Here is a 20,329-nt window from a genome sequence, read left to right as displayed (position 1 = left end):
TCGAAGCTTTTACTCACACCCGTTCCCATTGAAGCTATCTCATGAGAATTCGGTATCTATCTGAATCTTAACATGGACATCTAAAGGATTAAAATGTAGAACAAGTACCATATTTTTTGCTTTTTAAGACTCTGAGGACCCTGATCATAAGACGCACCTAGGTGTTAGAGGAAGAAAATAAGAAAAAAATATTTTTCACTAGACTTCAGATCAGACCCCCCCCCCCCCCCAGTCTTCATTAGACCTCAGATTAGACCCCCAATCTTCAACATACCCCCAAATCAGACCCCAAATCTTTATCAGACCTCAGATCAAGACCCCCTTTCCCCAATTAGACACACAGTCTTGACCAGACCCCCTCCCCCATCAGACACAGTCTTTATCAGACCTCAAATCAGACAGTAAAATAAATAAAATACTTACCTCTCCTGCTGTATACGGTGCGCTCTTCCTGCACTCACTGCTTCTTGGTCTTCTGCACTGTGACCTGACATCGCCTACATGCACTACCTCGTGATGTTATACGGAGTCAAGACACAGAGCAGCAGGCTCCCGGAAGAAGACCAGGAAGTGGTGAGTACAGCCATCACCATCGGTGCTTTACTCACCGCTCTCTACGTTCCTGCATAATAACGAGTACTTCCATAATAAAAACACTGAATAGTATTCGTTTTATGAGGCGCACTGCCATTTTTCCCCCAATTTTGGGGCAAAAAAAGTGCACCTTACAAAGCGGAAAATACGGTAATCTTACTATGCAAGGTTCTACTGTAAGTTATAATGTTTGCAGGATTGGCTTCCAACCTTGTACAGTTGCCCGGATTATAGGACTGCTTTAACTGTTAGTTTTGTATGTTGCCATCACATCATTAATGAAAGTACAAATTTAACTAGAGAGGTACCAGAACCAGAGTTTTTGTGTGTTGTTTTCTATTCTTGGCATCCAGCTAAACATATTTTTGAGAGGAGTATTGTAAGCTGTCATCTATAAAAAGCTGCTCTCGGCAAGTAGAAATTGTAGGCGGTGTTGCCTGCAACCTTATGATAGACTTGCTTTTAGCGGCTGTCATCTGGTGTGTTGCCTTATGTTTTAAATAACCCTCACAAAATATTATCCTCTATATTTTTCAAATTTACAACTCTCCTCTCCCCAACCTTGGGTGATTTTACTATTAAAGAGGTTGTTTCCCAGTAACAAACACTTATGTGCTATGGTGTGGATGGAGAATGTGTCTGATTGTCATCGGTCCGACTGCTGTGGCCCACACTAATCACAAAAACGCTTGGCCCTGTGCTCCCCTGTTTTACTGGAGCGATGGGTCATGCATGCTCGCTGCCACTCAATTCAACTGTATGGGAATGCTGGAGGTAACCACAAGTACAAGCGTTTAGCTACCTCCAGCAGTCTCTCGCACGTGTGACCACCGCTTCATTCTACGGGGTGAACAGGGGGCTTCCGTTCTTGTGGGGACCACAGTGGTCAGACCATTAGCATTTAGACACTTATTCCCTGTCCTGTGCATAGTGGATACATCTTTTTCACGAGAAAAAACCCCCACTAAACCTTGAAATTAAAGGGAAATGTCTAGGTTTAACAAATCACTTGCCAATCTTGTAGAAACGCAGAAGAGAAATGTGCATTTTTCACACCTTTAAATTATTTTTAGCTAGAGTGGTGTGACTAAATCTGGCTGTAGACTTGTTGTTCATAGTGGGTCTTTGAAAGCTGTTGTTGTGGGTGACCATGCCATCACTTAAAATGACAAATCTCCTATTGATCTCTGGTGCAATCTGTTCCCTGCTCTGAGTTTCGCTCATTCATGATAACTGGTCTATGTAAAAGGTGCATGAGCGAACATTCATTGGTGATCATGTCTTTCAGCTGGCTCCTAAAATCATTTCTGTGCAGCAGATTGTGCTATTTAAACAGCAGATCTGCTGCCCAGAAACCATGGTTTTCTGTGAGGGAAAGCAGTCACCATAGCCATCCTCTCCTCTGACCATCAGGCAATTATCTGGAATGTTTGGTTAGTTCCTGTTAATTGCCTGAAACGACGGTCCATGTTTAAGGCTTCATGCACACAATCGTATTTTTCATCTGTGTGCTATCCACGTTTTCTTACAGATAGCAAACCGACCCATTAATTCCTGTGAGGCAATGTGCACAACCTTGTTTTTTGTAAATTTGTGTGGCCATGCCACAAATTATAGAACATATCCTATTCTGGTCCATATTGCAAAAAAGAATAGTGCTTTCTATTGATGGAAGTAAGGAAAATGCAGGATGTCCACAAAAGAGAACTGAATTTTGCAGACCAAAATATAGACCTGGATGTGTGCATGAAGGCGAGATTAATTTTATCAGAGGAAAATATAACTTTGAAATGTCTTTCTCATATACTAATTGTTTTGTCCAACTAACCATGGCACTTGGAGCGGACATTTAATTTTCCTCCTATTTTAGTTATTTCAAGACACAGAGGCAGCTCACCTCACACAAATGAAGCGGCTTGTTGCAGCATATTCACATTCTGTTGAGGATACTCATGTACAGATTGGGCAGGTGAGTGCTTACAGTTTCTTTTGTCTTTGTTGAGCTACTTTCACATCTGTGCTTTCCTTTTCCGCTATTGAGATCAGTCATAGGATCTCGGGGGGGGTGGGGGGGGGGGGGGAACTGATTCAGTTTTGTCCCCATTTATTGTCAATGGGGACAAAACTGAACTGAAGGGAATGGAGTGCACCAGAATGCATTCCGTTCCATTTCATTGCGTTCCCATGACGCACACAAAAGCACTGCATGCAGTGTTATTGAGTGCGTCCTGGGATGTGGAGCAAGACTGATCCGTCATGACTCACAATGTAAGTCAATGGTGATGGATCCGTTTTTTCTGACACAAAAGAAAACTGATGCGTCCTCCATTGACTTACAGTGGTTTTAGAGACTGATCCGTCATAGGCATTTTAGAAATAATACAACCGGATCCATTCATAATGGATGCAGACGGTTGTATTATCTAGACCAGTGGTCCCCAACCTTTTTTGCGCATAACAAAACACAAGGTGCATATTAAAATATATAACACTATTTAACAACTATATAAACTGACTAGGGTCTCTGCTGCACCTGGTCTCTGCTGCACTGTACCATATTTTTCACCCTATAAGACGCACCTAGGTTTTAGAGTAGAACAATAAGAAAAAATATTTTTCATTACACCTCAGATCAGACCCCCAATGCCTCAGATCAACCCCCCAACCTTTAGCCAGCCATCAGCCCCCCATGTCAGCCATCAGCCCCCAGCCCCCCATGTCAGCCATCAGCCATAGGTCAGCCATCAGCCCGTATGTCAGCCCCCAGGACAAATAAAAAAAACACTTACCTCTCCTGCTCCTGGTCACCATCGCGATCCTCTTCAACAGGCTGTGTATCGTGGCGGACAGTGTGAGGTCACAGAGCGACCTCACACTGTGCGCAGCCCTGCAAAGCCGATAGCCAAGCCGAGGACCAGGAAGCGGTGAGTACAGATCCTTCACCGCTTCCTGGTCCTCCTATACTAATGAAGTGCTTCCATAATGGAAGCGCTTCATTAGTACCGCGTTAAAAACTGCCCTGATCGCTGCGGCCCGGCAAACAATCTTCCAGGGCCCGGTCCTGGGCCGCGGCCCGGCGGTTGGGGACAGCTGATCTAGACGGAAGCGTTTTTGCTGATTCATGACGATCCAGCAAAAACGCAGATGTGAAAGTAGCCTTCTTCCTTTAACCTCAAGGGCGGACTGGGAACTTAAAGTGGTCCTGGAGTGTTTTAGGTAGATCCAAATTGACAGAAAGCAGGGTCAACACAAGTAGGTGGGCCAATAGTAATACAACAAAATACCGCCCTAGAAGAGACAAAGACCATAGTGCAACACAATAAGCTGTCCCAGCAGCATCAAACAGCACAGTACAGCACAAAAATACCTTCTCAGAAGCTGCTCCTCTGTGGTGGCTGACCCTACTCCATTTGCCTCCAAATGGCAATGCAGTTGAATTCAGGAATCAGGAGGCATCTGTGGGCCAGGTACATAACTACTTGGCGCTCCAGCATTGATTAAATCTAGGATCGGCAGATCATTACTTACCTGGCTAGCAACCATGAGGAAGGCCTGGGCAGCCCCATGGGCATCGGCCTACTGGGAAATTTCCCGGAGAGTCTATGGCCAGTACACCCCTGTTTACCTCATGCTTTTTCTGTGAACTGTCCCCTTTTGCAATAGACTTTTAGCCTATGTAGATGAAGAATTCTTAAAGGGAACCTGTCAGGAGTTTCAGTTCAACAACTATGTTATACTGCGAATTACTGTGGCGTTTAAAAACACGCCAGGAATGGGAAAGAATTGGCTCTCCACTGACTTCTCCATGCTTTGCTTGCTGTTAGGTAGATACCTCTCAGCCTGATGAAGCATCTCCATTCCGGTTTGTTAGGCCTTATTCACACGTCCGTTGTTTCTTTCCTGATCTGTTCCGTTTTTTGCGGAACAGATCTGGACCAGATCTGGACCCATTCATTTTCAATGGGTCCTGAAAAAAAATCAGACATTGAGCTGTCCGTTTTTTTTCAGGACCCATTGAAAATGAAAGGGTCCAGATCTGTTCCGCAAAAAAACGGAACAGATCAGGAAAGAAACAACGGACGTGTGAATAAGGCCTAACCAGGTTGCCTGCTGGTATTTCATGATGCCTGTGGTTCTGGCAGCATGAAACTCCTGATAGGTCCTTTTAAACATATTTACAATTTTTTTCCTTTCAAAAATAGCACCACTCTTGTCTATAGGATATATTTGGTATTGCAGCTCTGCTCCATTCACTAGGCCTTGCCAAGTGGCAATGAATCTAGCACTGTGATGTTTTTCTATTTTCTCTTTGCCACATCATTTCCGCCCTCTTACACATTATCTTGTTTGTAAAATGTATGCATACAAAAACCAACACCTATATTCTTCCAAAAGAATATTGTGTGATACTATTAATTATACCGATTTTTGGAAGGCTACTGTTTATCTTCCCTTCTTTTCAGACTATTGCATAGGCAGGGCTTTATGGTTATACATTTTTTAATTTGTGGTCTTACGTAGAATATTGACCTGGGTTTGTATTTAATGTCTGTTCTAACACTTACGGTACATGTTTCCAACTGTGACTTTGTAAACTAAATGCAAAACAATTTCTACATCACATTTTTGTCTTGTTTTGACAGGTTCAGGAAGAGTTCAAACACAATATGGAAAATGTGGCCATAGAGAAGCTGATCAGGAAGTTTGCAGAGAGTAACGGGACAGGAACAGAGCGGCCCGGTAAGAGCATTATGCAGATAGATGGGATTGTTTAGTATAAAATAGTCATGGCGTGACTTAAAGGGTAACTGTCATGTTTTTGTCAAAAAATCAGTTTTAGCATATGTTACTGCTGCAGCAGCATTATGCATAAAGCAATCTTTAGTTTCTTCACATACCGCTGTTTTCCTTGAGTTTTTCCCTTCGTTACGGCTGTTTAAACATTTGCAATATGAGGACCTTCTCAAGATGGCTCCACTGCCAGTTCTCTGAGGCCAAAACTGCTTTCCCACACTTCCCATACACACTTGCTGTAGCCAGCAGTTCCCTGCCAGCCAATCAGATTGGATTACTGAGAGACACGCCTCCTCACTCTGAAGCCTAATGCAGGCATGCAGTGTGAAGGACCGCCCCTCTGTCTTCCTGTCTTCTTAGCCAGAGACAAACAAGCCCTAGCAACTGTCTTAAGGGAGCAGTGGAAAGGGACAGGGGACATTAATGAAAGCTGGTATTATAAGGTAATTACAGATATTTTGGCAATCATTGACAGACTTACTCAGGTATACATGCCTAGCTCTAATAAACTAGCAAATAAATTAAAATATGACAGTTACACTTTAAGTGCTCTAGGATTGTTTCGTCAGGTCTATAGCTTTGACTTTGTGCTCTTTTTATTTCAGAGGCTGTGGAATTTGAAGGTTTCCGTTTCCCAACATCTTTAGAAGGTATCTTTTCGCTATTAACCCCTTTAGGACACAGCCATATTTCACCTTACGGACTAGGCCATTTTTTGCAAATCTGACCAGTGTCACTTTAAGTGGTTATAACTTTAAAACGCTTTTACTTATTCAGGCCATTCTGAGATTGTTTTTTCGTCACATATTGTACTTCATGATACTGGTTAAATGAAGTAAAAAAATATCATTTTTATTTATAAAAAAAAAATACAAAATTTACCCAAAAATTTGAAAAAATTGCAAATTTCCAAGTTTCAATTTCTCTACTTCCATAATACATAGTAATATAGTTATTACTTTACATTCCCCATATGTCTACTTCATGTTTGGATCATTTTGGGAATTACATTTTAGTTTTTGGGGACGTTACAAGGTTTAGAAGTTTAGAAGCAAATCTTGAAATTTTTCAGAAATTTTCAAAAACCCAATTTTTAGGGGCGAGTTCAGGTCTGAAGTCACTATGTGAGGGTTACATAATAGAAACCACCCAAAAAGGACCCCATTCTAGAAACTACACCCCTCAAGGTATTCAAAACTGATTTTACAAACGTCTTTAACCCTTTAGGTGTTCCACAAGAGTTAAAGAGGACCTTTCACTAGAATAGAAAATGTAAACTAAGTGTACAGACATGGAGAGCGGCGCCCAGGGATCTCCCTGCACTTACTGTTATACCTGGGCGCCGCTCCGTTCTCCCGGTATAGCCTCCAGTATCTTCATATGTTCGGCTCCACCCAGTTGACAGTAAGTGCAGGGAGATCCCTGGGCGCCGCTCTCCATGTCTGTATACTCAGTTTACATTTTCTATTCTAGTGAAAGGTCCTCTTTAATGGCAAATGGAGATAACATTTCAGAATTTCGATATTTTTTTTTTTTTTTTTTTTTGGGGCAAATTTTCCATTTTTTCCAGTAACAAAGCAAGGGTTAACAGCTAAACAAAATGCTATATTTATTGCCCCAATTCTGTATTTTGCAGAAACACCCCATATGTGGTCGTAAGCTACTGTACGGGCACATGGTAGGGCGTAGAGGGAAAGGTGCGCCGTATGGTTTTTGGAAGGCAGATTTTGCTGGACTGGTTTATTTACATCATGTCCCATTTGAAGCCCCCCTGATGCACCCCTAGAGTAGAAACTCCATAAAAGTGACCCCATCTAAGAAACTACACCCCTCAAGGTATTCAAAACAGATTTTACAAACTTTATTAACCCTTTAGGTGTTGCACAAGAGTTATTGGCAAATGGAGATGGAAAAAATGCCAAAAAAATGTAAATTCTCAAATTTCATTTTAATCCATTTTTTCCAGTAAGAAATCAAGGGTTAACAGCCAAACAAAATGCTATATTTATTGCCCCGATTCTGTAGTTTGCAGAAACACCCCATATGTGGCCGTAAACTACTGTACGGGCACACAGTAGGGCGTAGAGGGAAAGGTGCGCCGTGTGGTTTTTGGAAGGCAGATTTTGCTGAACTGGTTTATTTACACCATGTCCCATTTGAAGCCCCCCCTGATGCACCCCTAGAATAGAAACTCCTTAAGTGACCCCATTTTGGAAACTACGGGATAAAGTGGCAGTTTTGTTGGGACTATTTTTAGGGTACATATGATTTTTGGTTTATCTATATTAAATTTTTGTGAGACAAGGTTACCAAAAATAGAAATTCTGAAATTTCATCTCCATTTGCCATAAACTGTTGAGGAACACCTAAAGGGTGAATAAAGTTTGTAAAATCAGTTTTGAATACCTTGAGTGGTGTATTTTTTTAGATGGGGTCGCTTTTATGGAGTTTCTACTCTAGGGGTGCATCAGCAGGGCTTCAAATGGGACATGGTGCCAAAAAAAAAAGCCCATCAAAATCTGCCTTCCAGAAACCATATGGCGTTCCTTTCCTTCTGCGCCCTGCCCTGGCTGTTAACCCTTGCTTTGTTACTGAAAAAAAGCAGATTAAAATGGAAAAATTGCCAAAAAATTCCTTTTTTGCCACCGTTTTTATTTTATTTTTTTGTCCGTGTTCATCTGAGAGGTTGGGGGGATATTTTTATAGAGTAGATTCTTACGGACGCGGCGATACCTAATATGTCTACTTTTTTTAATTTATTTATGTTTTACACTATATTATCTTTTAGTTTTTAGCCGATTATCTTAGTTAGGGGCTCATTTTTTGCGGGATGAGAAGACTGTTTTATTGGCACTATTTTGGGGGGCATATGACTTTTTGATCGCTTGCTATTACAATTTTTGTGATGTAAGGTGACAAAAAAAAACTTTTTGCACCGTTTTTATTTTATTTTTTTGACCATGTTCATCTGAGGGGTTGGGGGGGGGTATTTTTGTAGAGCAGATTCTTACGGACGCGGCGATACCTAATATGTCTACTTTTTTAATTTATTTTAGTATTACTAAATTTATATTTTTGAAAAAAAATAAATTTTGTTTTAGTGTCTCAAGTCTGAGAACCAGTTTTTTTTATCCGATTGTCAGTGGCTAAATTGGGATATAAATTTAGTACTCCATGGAAGTGTGGTACTCCCTGAAGCAACCAATAATGCAGAGGCCCAGATGATCAGGGCACGTGTCACACTGAGTAGTGGTGTCCTTCCGTATCCCCCTCCTGTGACACACTCTGCACTTTTTTTTTGGGTCCGTCCCTTCTTTCCAGTATGGGGGACCACACCTGGAAAGTGTTGGCCAGGGACGATCCGGGCGCCTACAGTTGCCGAGGTACTCCGGCCTGCTCTTTCCCGGTCAGAAAAGGTCAGGGCCTTGAGGACTGCCTCATAGAACTGAAGGAATGTCCCTGTGTTGCCAGCGCTTCGGGACTGCACAAAAGAGTTGTGCAAGGCAGCCTGTACCAAGTAGACCGCAACTTTTTTGTACCATGCCCGGGTTTTGCGCATGGCGTTATATGGCTTGAAGACTTGATCAGAGAGATCAACTCCTCCCATATACCGATTGTAGTCGACGATACAATCGGGCTTGAGGACCGTTGCCGCGGTACTTCGCACAGGGACAGGGGTGATGCCGTTACCATGAATTGTGGACAGTACAAGGACATCCCTCTTGTCCTTCTATCTGACCAGCAACAGGTTTCCACTGGTAAGGGCACGGGTCTCACCCCTGGGGATAGGTACCTGGAGGGGGTAGGTAGGGAGGCCACGTTGATTTTTCCGCACTGTCCCACAAGTGGACGCGGATCTGGCGGCGAGGGACTGGAACAAGGGGATATAAGTATAAAAGTTATCCACGTACAGGTGCTAACCCTTATCTAGCAGTGGGTGCATAAAGTCCCACACAATTAACACCCAGAGTGGGGGAACATTCTGGGGGTTGAATACGGGAATCTCGCCCCTCGTACACACGAAACTTGTAAGTGTACCCTGAGGTACTCTCACAAAGTTTGTACAGCTTCACGCCATACCTCGCCCGCTTAGAGGGAACATACTGGCGGAAAAGGAGTCTCGCCTTGAAAGCAATGAGAGACTCATCAACCGCGACCTCCCTTCCAGGTACATAGGCCTGTACAAATTTGGCCCCAAAGTGATCGATGACCGGCCTGATTTTGTACAGGCTGTCATAGGCAGGATCACCTTGGGGGGGGACATGCTGCATTTTCTGCATAATGCAGGCATTTCCGGATGGCCTCAAACCGGGAGCGTGTCATGGCCGTACTGTAAAGTGTTGTCTGGTACAGGACGTCCCCACTCCAGTAATGCCTGACACTTTCTTGACTAGGCCCATGTGCAGCACAAGGCCCCAAAATGTCCTCATCTCGGCTGCACTGACCGGGGTCCAGCCACGTGTCCTAGCCAAAAAGGAGCCCGGGTGTTGAGTAACAAACTGTTGGGCGTACAGGTTTGTTTGCTCCACCCCACCATTAGATTTACAAAGTGGTCACTGAAAAAAAGACTAAAATAGTCATATTCAGTGAAGCCCACTGTGGAAATCTGGATTCCTGGTTGGCCTACAAAATCAGGAATCACGGGCTCAAAACGCTCTTGGGTATACCAGACAAGTTCACCGGCAGGGGGCTCCGGTGGACTTATCTGGTGGGCTGGAAAACTAGTACGAGCCCCAGAGCTGCTCGTACTAGGGTGGGCCACAGGATCCCTAGCATGGCAGTCCCCTTGCTCCGCCTTGGGGGCTCATCATCATCGCTAGATGAGGAGGAGGACTCGGATGACAAAAGGAAAGTGAGGTCATCCCCGTCCTCACTGGGACTCTCGGACTCTGAGGCAAGCTGTGCATATGCCTCCTCGGCCGAGAACTTCCGGCGGGCCATAGGGGAGTGTGTGTGTGTGCGTGCGTGTAAATCTTTATTCAGTGTGTGTGGGGGCACGGGTGTTCGCAAACTTAGCCTAAACCTAACAGACAAAAAAAAAAAAACTAACTAAAAAAAGGGCAAGAAAATTTTAAAAAAATAAATAAAAAAAATTCAAAATCACTGATCAACCGTCCGAAGTTGATCAGCAGTGGGGTGTGCGATGCGTTAATAGTGGCCGGACGCTAAGAGTGCCGGCCACAGTCAGCGTATGCACACACACAAAAAAAAAACTGCTTGCGCCCCAAAAAAGTTGGGGGGGGCAGGGGGGCAAGCTGCAGCTGTGGACCCCAGACACCCGATTTTGGGTGATGCAATCAGTAACAGTTTCCCCTCCCCCCCCCCCCCTAAATATCCCTGCCTAATCTAACCTGTCTTTAGCCTTTCCCTAAATACCTGGGTGATGCTGGGGCACAGAAGGGGTGCTGGATCCTGAGCTCTGAACAGATAGGGGGTGCTGGCTCTGATGATCTCCTCGGCTCCCGGACTGAAAAGGAGAAGTAGAGGAGCGCTGCGGTAATTTGAACCTCCCGTCCGCCGAGCCGACCAATGAGAGCGATCCTGATAGGTGATGTCACATCACCTCTCAGGATCGCAGGATGGTGATTGGTGGTGTATTATCACACAACCGATCACCATCCTGTTCCGGGTTTTCTGGTCCCCAGAGACCCGAATAACCCGGAAACGCAGCAAACCGCAGGTCTGAATTGACCTGCGGTTTGCTGCGATCACCTACATGGGGGGGTCACAGGACCCCCCGGCGCATTGTCCCCAGGTGCCTGCTCAATGATTTGAGCAGGCATCGGGTTCCGATCACCGCCCGCCGAGCGGCGGTGATCGGAAATACATAGGGCGTACCGATATGTCCTGTGTCCTAAACAGGTTAAAGTAAACTATTTTGTACATATTTATTGTATTGTGTAAAGTATATCACTAATCATATGTAATGATTAGTAGGCTTTACAAAGACAAATGCATAATTAAGATAGAATCTGTCTATTTTTTCCCTCCAAACCATCCATAGTACCTTTGTTACCATGATATGGTGTCTGATGGTGTTCTTATCTTGTTTTTTGACTTCTGAATGCACTAAAAATTATCTATCTTCCTCGCTCTCGCTGTGTGCCAGCGAGCCATTTCAAGTGAAGGTGGCCTGCAACTACTGCCTTGAAGTCAAGATAACCCCATCTAAACCCTGCCCCTTTTCATTTGGCTGGTCATGTCTTGGGCATACACCGTTGTGTAGCACTGTTGGCACGTGTGCAATAAAGATAAGTGTACTGTACACATTCCAGCTTCAGTTCCTCACTGCATAATTCTAATCTCGAGCATGCTCTTGGAGTTTGGAGCATGAGCAACTAACACCTTGGCCCAGAATGAAAACATCCAGGGTTACTACTCATGCGCTGACCACACTACACAGCGATGCATTTACGAGATATCGGAGTTCAGGGGATGAGATTCCCAGTGCTGAAGACCGTCAAAGGAGAAGGGCTAGGTTTTAGACGCGGTTACTTGATTTCAAGGCAGTAGTTCCCAGCCTCCTTGGGGGAGATTTATCATCTCCCTTGCACCAGAAAAGTGGCTTTAAAAAGTCTCAAGCTTTGTGTTTGCCTCTTTAAATGCAACTTTTTGAAGAAAAAAAAGTTGCATGTGCCTCTTTTTACGCTGCCCTTGCCACTTTTACAAAAGGGGGGTGACGAGGGCAGTAAAGGGGCAAAAGGTGAAAACGAAGCCAGAAATCTATGGCAGATAGAGCTTTTGTAGATTTCTGTTTAGGTGCTACGGAATAACTCCCAAATTCAAATTATGTGACTCAGAACTAAGGGTACTTTCACACTAGCATTTTTACTGGATCTGGCAGGGTTCAGCAAAAAACGCTTCCGTTACTGATAATGCAACCGTCTGCATCCGTTATGAACGCATCTGGTTGTATTATCTTTAACATACCCAAGACGGATCCATCATGAACTTCATTGAAAGTGAATGGAGGAAGGATCCGTTTTCTATTGTGTCCGATTGTGTCAGAGAAAGCGGATCCGTCCCCATTGACTTGCATTGGGGGTCTCCTGGATCCGTCTTGCTCCGCATCCCAGGACGGAAACCAAACTACAACATGTTGCGGTTTGCTCTCCGGTATGGGAACGCAACGAAACGGAATGCATTTTGGAGCACTCAGTTCAGTTTTGTCCCCATTGACAATGAATGGGGACAAAGCTGAAGCGTTTTTTTTTCCGGTATTGAGCCCCTATGATGGAACTCAATAACGGAAAACTTAAACGCTAGTGTGAAAGTAGCCTAATCCATAACATTTTGTATCCACTTTTATTAGAACTATATTTTATCAAAAAGTTAACAACATCAAGTGAAGTAGAGAGGGCAAAATCAGCTAGATGGAAGATCGATATTGAAAAATAGCTGTGGTCAGTATTTCTAAATGTTCTTAGTGCAGCAGTGGAATTAATTAGAAGATATCCTAACCCTGTTAGCACATGTACACAAGAGATGGTAGCAGCAAAACTATATAAAGAATAACAGCTGCACATATGATAAAGCATCTAAATATTAATAAACATACCCTGTGACATGGCTGTTACAATATACTTTGCATCAAGCGCAAACACATCCAGGTGCACGGACTGCCAGAGGATCCACCTACTTTGGGACGAGGCCTGTGCTTCATCATAAAATAGGCGCATCCTACAGCAGCGCAGGGGATATCAAGACCAACGCAGAACGTGCTGGTCTTGATAAATCTCTGTAGGGATCGACCGATTATCAGAAGTACCGATATTATTGGCCGATATTCTGTATCGGCATCTAACCTTGCCGATATACCGATAATGCATATAAAGCGAATACTAGTGAGCGCTTCCATTATGGAAGCGCGCACTAGTATGCATCAGGTGCCGGGTGTGGGGAAGAAGCACAGCAAGCGTTTCCGATACTCGCCCTCCCTGGTCTTCTTTCATGGGGCCGGAAAAGACAGGGGAGCGAGACGTCGGACCCGGAGATTAAGAGGAGGCGCAGGAGAGGTGAGGAGTTTTTATTTTATTTTATTCATCTGAGGTCTGATAGGGGTTAATAAAGGTCTGATCTGAGGTCTGATAGGGGTTAATAAAGGTCTGATAGGGGTTAATAAAGGGCTGATCTGAGGTCTGATAGGGGTTAATAAAGGGCTGATCTGAGGTCTGATAGGGGTTAATAAAGGGCTGATCTGAGGTCTGATAGGGGTTAATAAAGGGCTGATCTGAGGTCTGATAGGGGTTAATAAAGGGCTGATATGAGGTCTGATAGGGGTTAATAAAGGGCTGATCTGAGGTCTGGTAGGGGTTAATAAAGTCAGTGAGGAGGGGGGGATGGTGTGGAAATTGGCATTTGGCACTGGTATATATTAAATGTAAATTATAAATTGACCACCAACTAAGGGCTTTATTAATTGATAATTTTCATTTATAATATACTAGTGCCAAATGCTAATTTCCACCACCTCCGTGACTACCAACTAATATAATATATACACTGCTCAAAAAAATAAAGGGAACACTTAAACAACACAATGTAACTCCAAGTCAATCACACTTCTATGAAATCAAGCTGTCCACTTTCCACAGGTGGAAATTATAGGCAATTAGCAAGACACCCCCAATAAAGGAGTGGTTCTGCAGGTGGTGACCACAGACAATTTCTCAGTTCCTATGCTTCCTGGCTGATGTTTTGGTCACTTTTGAATGCTGGCGGTGCTCTCACTCTAGTGGTAGCATGAGACGGAGTCTACAACCCACACAAGTGGCTCAGGTAGTGCAGCTTATCCAGGATGGCACATCAATGCGAGCTGTGGCAAGAAGGTTTGCTGTGTCTGTCAGCGTAGTGTCCAGAGCATGGAGGCGCTACCAGGAGACAGGCCAGTACATCAGGAGATGTGGAAGAGGCTGTAGGAGGGCAACAACCCAGCAGCAGGACCGCTACCTCCGCCTTTGTGCAAGGAGGAACAGGAGGAGCACTGCCAGAGCCCTGCAAAATGACCTCCAGCAGGCCAGAAATGTGCATGTGTCTGCTCAAACGGTCAGAAACAGACTCCATGAGGGTGATATGAGGGCCTGACGTCCACAGGTGGGGGTTGTGCTTACAGCCCAACACCGTTCAGGACGTTTGGCATTTGCCAGAGAAATCCAAGATTGGCAAATTCGCCACTAGCGCCCTGTGCTCTTCACAGATGAAAGCAGGTTCACACTGAGCACATGTGACAGACGTGACAGAGTCTGGAGACGCCGTGGAGAACGTTCTGCTGCCTGCAACATCCTCCAGCATGACCGGTTTGGCATTGGGTCAGTAATGGTGTGGGGTGGCATTTCTTTGGAGGGCCACACAGCCCTCCATGTGCTCGCCAGAGGTAGCCTGACTGCCATTAGGTACCGAGATGAGATCCTCAGACCCCTTGTGAGACCATATGCTGGTGCGGTTGGCCCTGGGTTCCTCCTAATGCAAGACAATGCTAGACCTCATGTGGCTGGAGTGTGTCAGCAGTTCCTGCAAGATGAAGGCATTGGTGCTATGGACTGGCCCGCCCGTTCCCCAGACCTGAATCCAATTGAGCACATCTGGGACATCATGTCTCGCTCTATCCACCAATGTCACGTTGCACCACAGACTGTCCAGGAGTTGGCAGATGCTTTAGTCCAGGTCTGGGAGGAGATCCCTCAGGAGACCGTCCGCCTCCTCATCAGGAGCATGCACAGGCATTGTAGGAAGGTCATACAGGCACGTGGAGGCCACACACACTACTGAGCCTCATTTTGACTTGTTTTAAGGACATTACATCAAAGTTGGATCAGCCTGTAGTGTGTTTTTCCACTTTAATTTTGAGGCTGACTCCAAATCCAGACCTCCATGGGTTAAAAAATTTGATTTCCATTTTTAAATTTTTGTGTGATTTTGTTGTCAGCACATTCAACTATGTAAAGAACAAAGTATTTCAGAAGAATATTTAAATAATTCAGATCTAGGATGTGTTATTTTTGTGTTCCCTTTATTTTTTTGAGCAGTGTATTATAAGATATAAAATATTGGTATAAATTAACGGCTAGCGGCCTGAAAGTTCACAGATTATCGGTATGGCCAACTAAGACAGTTTTCCTATTAGACGGTTTTGATAAATGTGCTCCATTATCTTTCGTATACACATTTCGTCCTGTCAGTTCAATTCCATTTTCAGGCTGTCCTTACTGAGCACAGTAGCAGCAGCAGCAGCAAACTTGAGATTTCAGCAGACCATCAAAATTGAGATTTCCTGGGAATTAAATATTGACCTATTCTCAAGATAGTTCAATGTCTGATTGGTGATGACCTGACTTCTACCACCTCCATGGGTCATCTGTTTGAAAGGACTACATTGATTGGATGAATGTTGTGGTCTCTTCATACGCCTAGGTCTACACGACGACATTTGTCGCGCAACATTTTGTAGCACCAATGTCGCGTGACAATTTTTATAATGGTAGTCTATGGTGTATGACCTGTCACTTACCAGTAGGAGGAGCTCCCGGCCGGACCTGTCACTTACCAGTAGGAGGAGCTCCCGGCCGGACGCAGAGATCGCAGCTCGCAGGTAAGTATAATGGTTCTACAAATTGCTAAGTAACCATGGCAACCGGGACAGCAGTAGCGTCCTGGTTGCCATGGTTACCGATCGGAGCCCCAGCGATTAAACTGGGACTCCGATCGGTACACTCCACTGCCACCAATGATAGGGGGGGAGATTTTAATTAGGAGGGGGAGGGAGGGGAGAGGGCCCACTGGCCACCAACGAGTTAACTACAAGGGAGGGAGGGGGGCCCACTGGCCACCAACGAGTTAACTACAGGGGAGGGAGGGGGGCCGGCCGCACTGGCCACCAATGAGTTAACTACAGGGGAGGGGGGGGGGGGGCCGGCCACACTGGCCACCAATGAGTTAACTACAGGGGAGGGAGGGGGCCGGCCACACTGGCCACCAATGAGTTAACTACAGGGGAGGGAGGGGGGGGGCCGGCCACACTGGCCACCAATGAGTTAACTACAGGGGAGGGAGGGGGGGGGGCCGGCCACACTGGCCACCAATGAGTTAACTACAGGGGAGGGAGGGGGGGGGGCGGCCACACTGGCCACCAACGTATTAACTACAGCGGGGGGGGGGGGCCTGCCCCCTGCTGCCTGGCAGCACCTGCCAGGCAGCAGGGGGCAGTCATGTACACAGTTCTTTTAGTATATTCTAACCTGAAGCGTCCCCATCACCATGGGAACGCCTCTGTGTTAGAATATACTGTCTGATTTGAGTTTCACGATGTAACTCAAATCCGACGGTATATTCTAACATAGAGGCGTTCCCATGGTGATGGGGACGCTTCAAGTTAAAATATACCATCGGATTGGAGAAAACTCAGATCCGATGGTATATTAACTCCTGACTTTACATTGAAAGTCAATAGGGGACGGATCCGTTTGAAATTGCACCATATTGTGTCAACGTCAAACGGATCCGTCCCCATTGACTTGCATTGTAATTCAGGACGGATCCGTTTGGCTCCGCACGGCCAGGCGGACACCAAAACGACTTTTTTTTCATGTCCGTGGATCCTCCAAAAATCAAGGAAGACCCACGGACGAAAAAACGGTCACGGATCACGGAAAAACGGGACCCCGTTTTGCGGACCGTGAAAATATACTGTCGTGTGCAATAAGCCTAACAGTGTGGAGTGAGTAAAGATAGTAATCATTACACTAACCAATTGATCAAATTTAAAAAGTGCACATGGCAAGCATGATGAGTAAGAAATGCATTTAAACTTTTATTTATTTATATAGCACATTTAATTGCAATGTTGTTGCCCAAGTTCTTCACAGTTACATTAAAACATAAATGTATAAAAACATTAGCAGACGATTTGTGTAGGTGGGCTTGAAAATGAGGGAGTGGTGGCATTTCAGAAATCATGTCCCGATTTTTCAGTTCACACTCTAGCTTTTCTCACTCTGCTGGCTGCTCACACACCTGGGTTCCTATGACAACTCACTCTACAGCAAGGGCAGAGAAGAGCGGTTAAAAACAAACTGCTCCAACTTGCTTCACTGGCGGTTGCCATCTTCAAACGGTTGTAGTTTAAAAATTATAAATCCTACAGCGAAGAGAGCGTGAGAATCACAAGACCCAGACCTACATTTTTATGCATATGTCTCTGAAATATCAAAAATCAAGGCACAGTCGCAGTTTAGAAATTGCCCTTTAAATTTGAGGTGGCTAGAGTAGAGTTTCAATGAATGTCAATGGGCGGCGTGAGTTGAAAACAAATGGTCATATTGTGAAAACTATCAGGACTATGGCTTAGCCGTGGACATTTTTAGTGGCAGCAGGGATAGCTGAACGTTTTGCTATAAGATTTGTGTAGGTGGGCTTGAAAATGAGGGAGTGGTGGCAGTTTAGAAATCATGTCCTGATTTTTCAGCTCACACTCTAGCTTTTGTCATCTCCCACTCTAGTTTTGAACATTCCGACATTCATTCCTATCAGACCAATTTCGCCACAAAAAACGCTGATATTTCGTGAACCATTCAGCGAAACGTTCCACAAACGTTTTGGCATATTACTGTCTATGTAATGTAAAAACTGTGTGAGGAGTTAGGGTGGTAAATTTGGCTATAATAATATATACAGTCTGGTCCATAAATATTGGGACATCAACACAATTCTAACATTTTTGGCTCTATACACCACCACAATGGATTTGAAATGAAACAAACAAGATGTGCTTTAACTGCAGACTGTCAGCTTTAATTTGAGGGTATTTACATCCAAATCAGGTGAACGGAGTAGGAATTACAACAGTTTGCATATGTGCCTCCCACTTGTTAAGGAACCAAAAGTAATGGGCTTCTTAGCTGTCCCATGGCCAGGTGTGTGTTATTCCCTCATTGTCCCAATTACAATGAGCAGATAAAAGGTCCAGAGTTAATTTCAAGTGTGCTATTTGCATTTGGAATCTGTTGCTGTCAACTCTCAAGATGAGATCCAAAGAGCTGTCACTATCAGTGAAGCAAGCCATCATTAGGCGGAAAAAACAAAACAAACCCATCAGAGAGATAGCAAAAACATTAGGCGTGGCCAAAACAACTGTTTGGAACATTCTTAAAAAGAAGGAACACACCGGTGAGCTCAGCACACCAAAAGACCCAGAAGACCACGGAAAATAACTGTGGTGGATGACCGAAGAATTATTTCCCTGGTGAAGAAAACAGCCTTCACAACAGTTGGCCAGATCAAGAACACTCTCCAGGAGGTAGGTGCATGTGTGTCAAAGTCAACAATCAAGAGAAGACTTCACCAGTGTGAATACAGAGGGTTCACCACAAGATGTAAACCATTGGTGAGCCTCAAAAACAGGAAGGCCAGATTAGAGTTTGCCAAACGACATCTAAAAAAGCCTTTATAGTTCTGAAACAACATCTTATGGACAGATGAGACCAAGATAAACTTGTACCAGAGTATGAAGAAGGAAAGGAACTGCTCATGATCCTAAGCCTACCACCTCATTAGTGAAGCATGGTGGTGGTAGTGTCATGGTGTGGGCATGTATGGCTGCCAATGGAACTGGTTCTCTTGTATTTATTGATGATGTGACTGCTGACAAAAGCAGCAGGATGAATTCTGAAGTGTTTAGGGCAATATTATCTGCTCATATTCAGCCAAATGCTTCAGAACTCATTGGACGGCGCTTCACAGTGCAGATGGACAATGACTCAAAGCATACTGCAAAGGCAACCAAAGAGTTTTTTAAGGGAAAGAAGTGGAATGTTATGCAATGGCCAAGTCAATCACCTGACCTGAATCCGATTGAGCATGCATTTTACTTGCTGAAGACAAAACTGAAGGGAAAATGCCCCAAGAACAAGCAGGAACTGAAGACAGTTGCAGTAGAGGCCTGGCAGAGCATTACCAGGGATGAAACCCAGCGTCTGGTGATGTCTATGTGTTCCAGACTTCAGGCTGTAATTGACTTGCAACCAAGTATAAAAAGTGAAACTTTGATTTATGATTATTATTCTGTCCCATTACTTTTGTTCCCTTAACAAGTGGGAGGCACATATGCAAACTGTTGTAATTCCTACTCCGTTCACCTGATTTGGATGTAAATACCCTCAAATTAAAGCTGACAGTCTGCAGTTAAAGCACATCTTGTTTGTTTCATTTCAAATCCATTGTGGTGGTGTATAGAGCCAAAAATGTTAGAATTGTGTCGATGTCCCAATATTTATGGACCTGACTGTATGTGAGATAACAGTAAGTGGTCTTGCCATGCAACACTTTACTTTATTTTTGGGTTCAGCTTCAGAGGAAAGCATTGACACCTTCTGCTGGGCTCATTTATGCAAGGATAATTCAAGTCTGTTCCCTTCTATATTCTTTGCTAAAAACAGGAACAGATCCCAGCAAGTGATAAAAGGAAATCCTTCCCTTTTAGAAAATAGTTTTACATTTCCCTGCTGTGATCCATTTCCATTTAGTCCCAAAATATGCAAGGCAATAAGATGTTATGTAGAGAACATTAAAGTGGTTGTCCAAGTTTAATAAAAAAAAAAAAAAAACATTCAGCAACAGTAAATAGTTTGAAATAGCAAAGAAGTTATGCTTACTACTTTTCTCCCCTGTGGCTTCCAGAGTTGCACGTCTGTCCTCCCTGCTGGTCTTTCTTTTCTTGGGTGCAGCAATGACTTCCTATGCACACCATGTCACCGCTGCAGCCAATCACTGGCCTCAGAAATCCTGTATACTGTTAAAGCCAGCAATTGACTTAACAGTGCAGACAGGAAGATGACGTCAACACTGCAGGACCAGAGCGTAATGCTGGAAGCAGCAGAGGAGAAAAGTGGTATTTTATTTATTTTTTTAACTTGGAAAGCTCCTTGTAAGTGTATTCCAGTTTCCACTG

At 44.3% G+C, this 20,329-nt stretch overlaps 1 protein-coding gene across 3 annotated transcripts in view; it reads left to right on the top strand.

Moving 5' to 3' along the window:
* LOC120989405 (F-BAR domain only protein 1-like) overlaps positions 1-20,329 on the top strand; it is a 179,682-nt gene that overhangs the window by 92,237 nt on the left and 67,116 nt on the right. For all 3 annotated transcript variants that reach the window (XM_040417486.1, XM_040417485.1, XM_040417487.1), the window contains exons 8-10: positions 2,465-2,563; positions 5,238-5,334; positions 5,994-6,038. In XM_040417486.1, coding sequence (XP_040273420.1) covers positions 2,465-2,563; positions 5,238-5,334; positions 5,994-6,038 — 241 coding nt within the window. The remainder of the gene's footprint in view (positions 1-2,464; positions 2,564-5,237; positions 5,335-5,993; positions 6,039-20,329) is intronic.

The sequence above is a fragment of the Bufo bufo genome, chromosome 2, assembly GCF_905171765.1.
Source record: "Bufo bufo chromosome 2, aBufBuf1.1, whole genome shotgun sequence".
NCBI classification, from domain to species: domain Eukaryota; kingdom Metazoa; phylum Chordata; class Amphibia; order Anura; family Bufonidae; genus Bufo; species Bufo bufo.
This window is presented reverse-complemented; position numbering and strand designations above follow the sequence as displayed.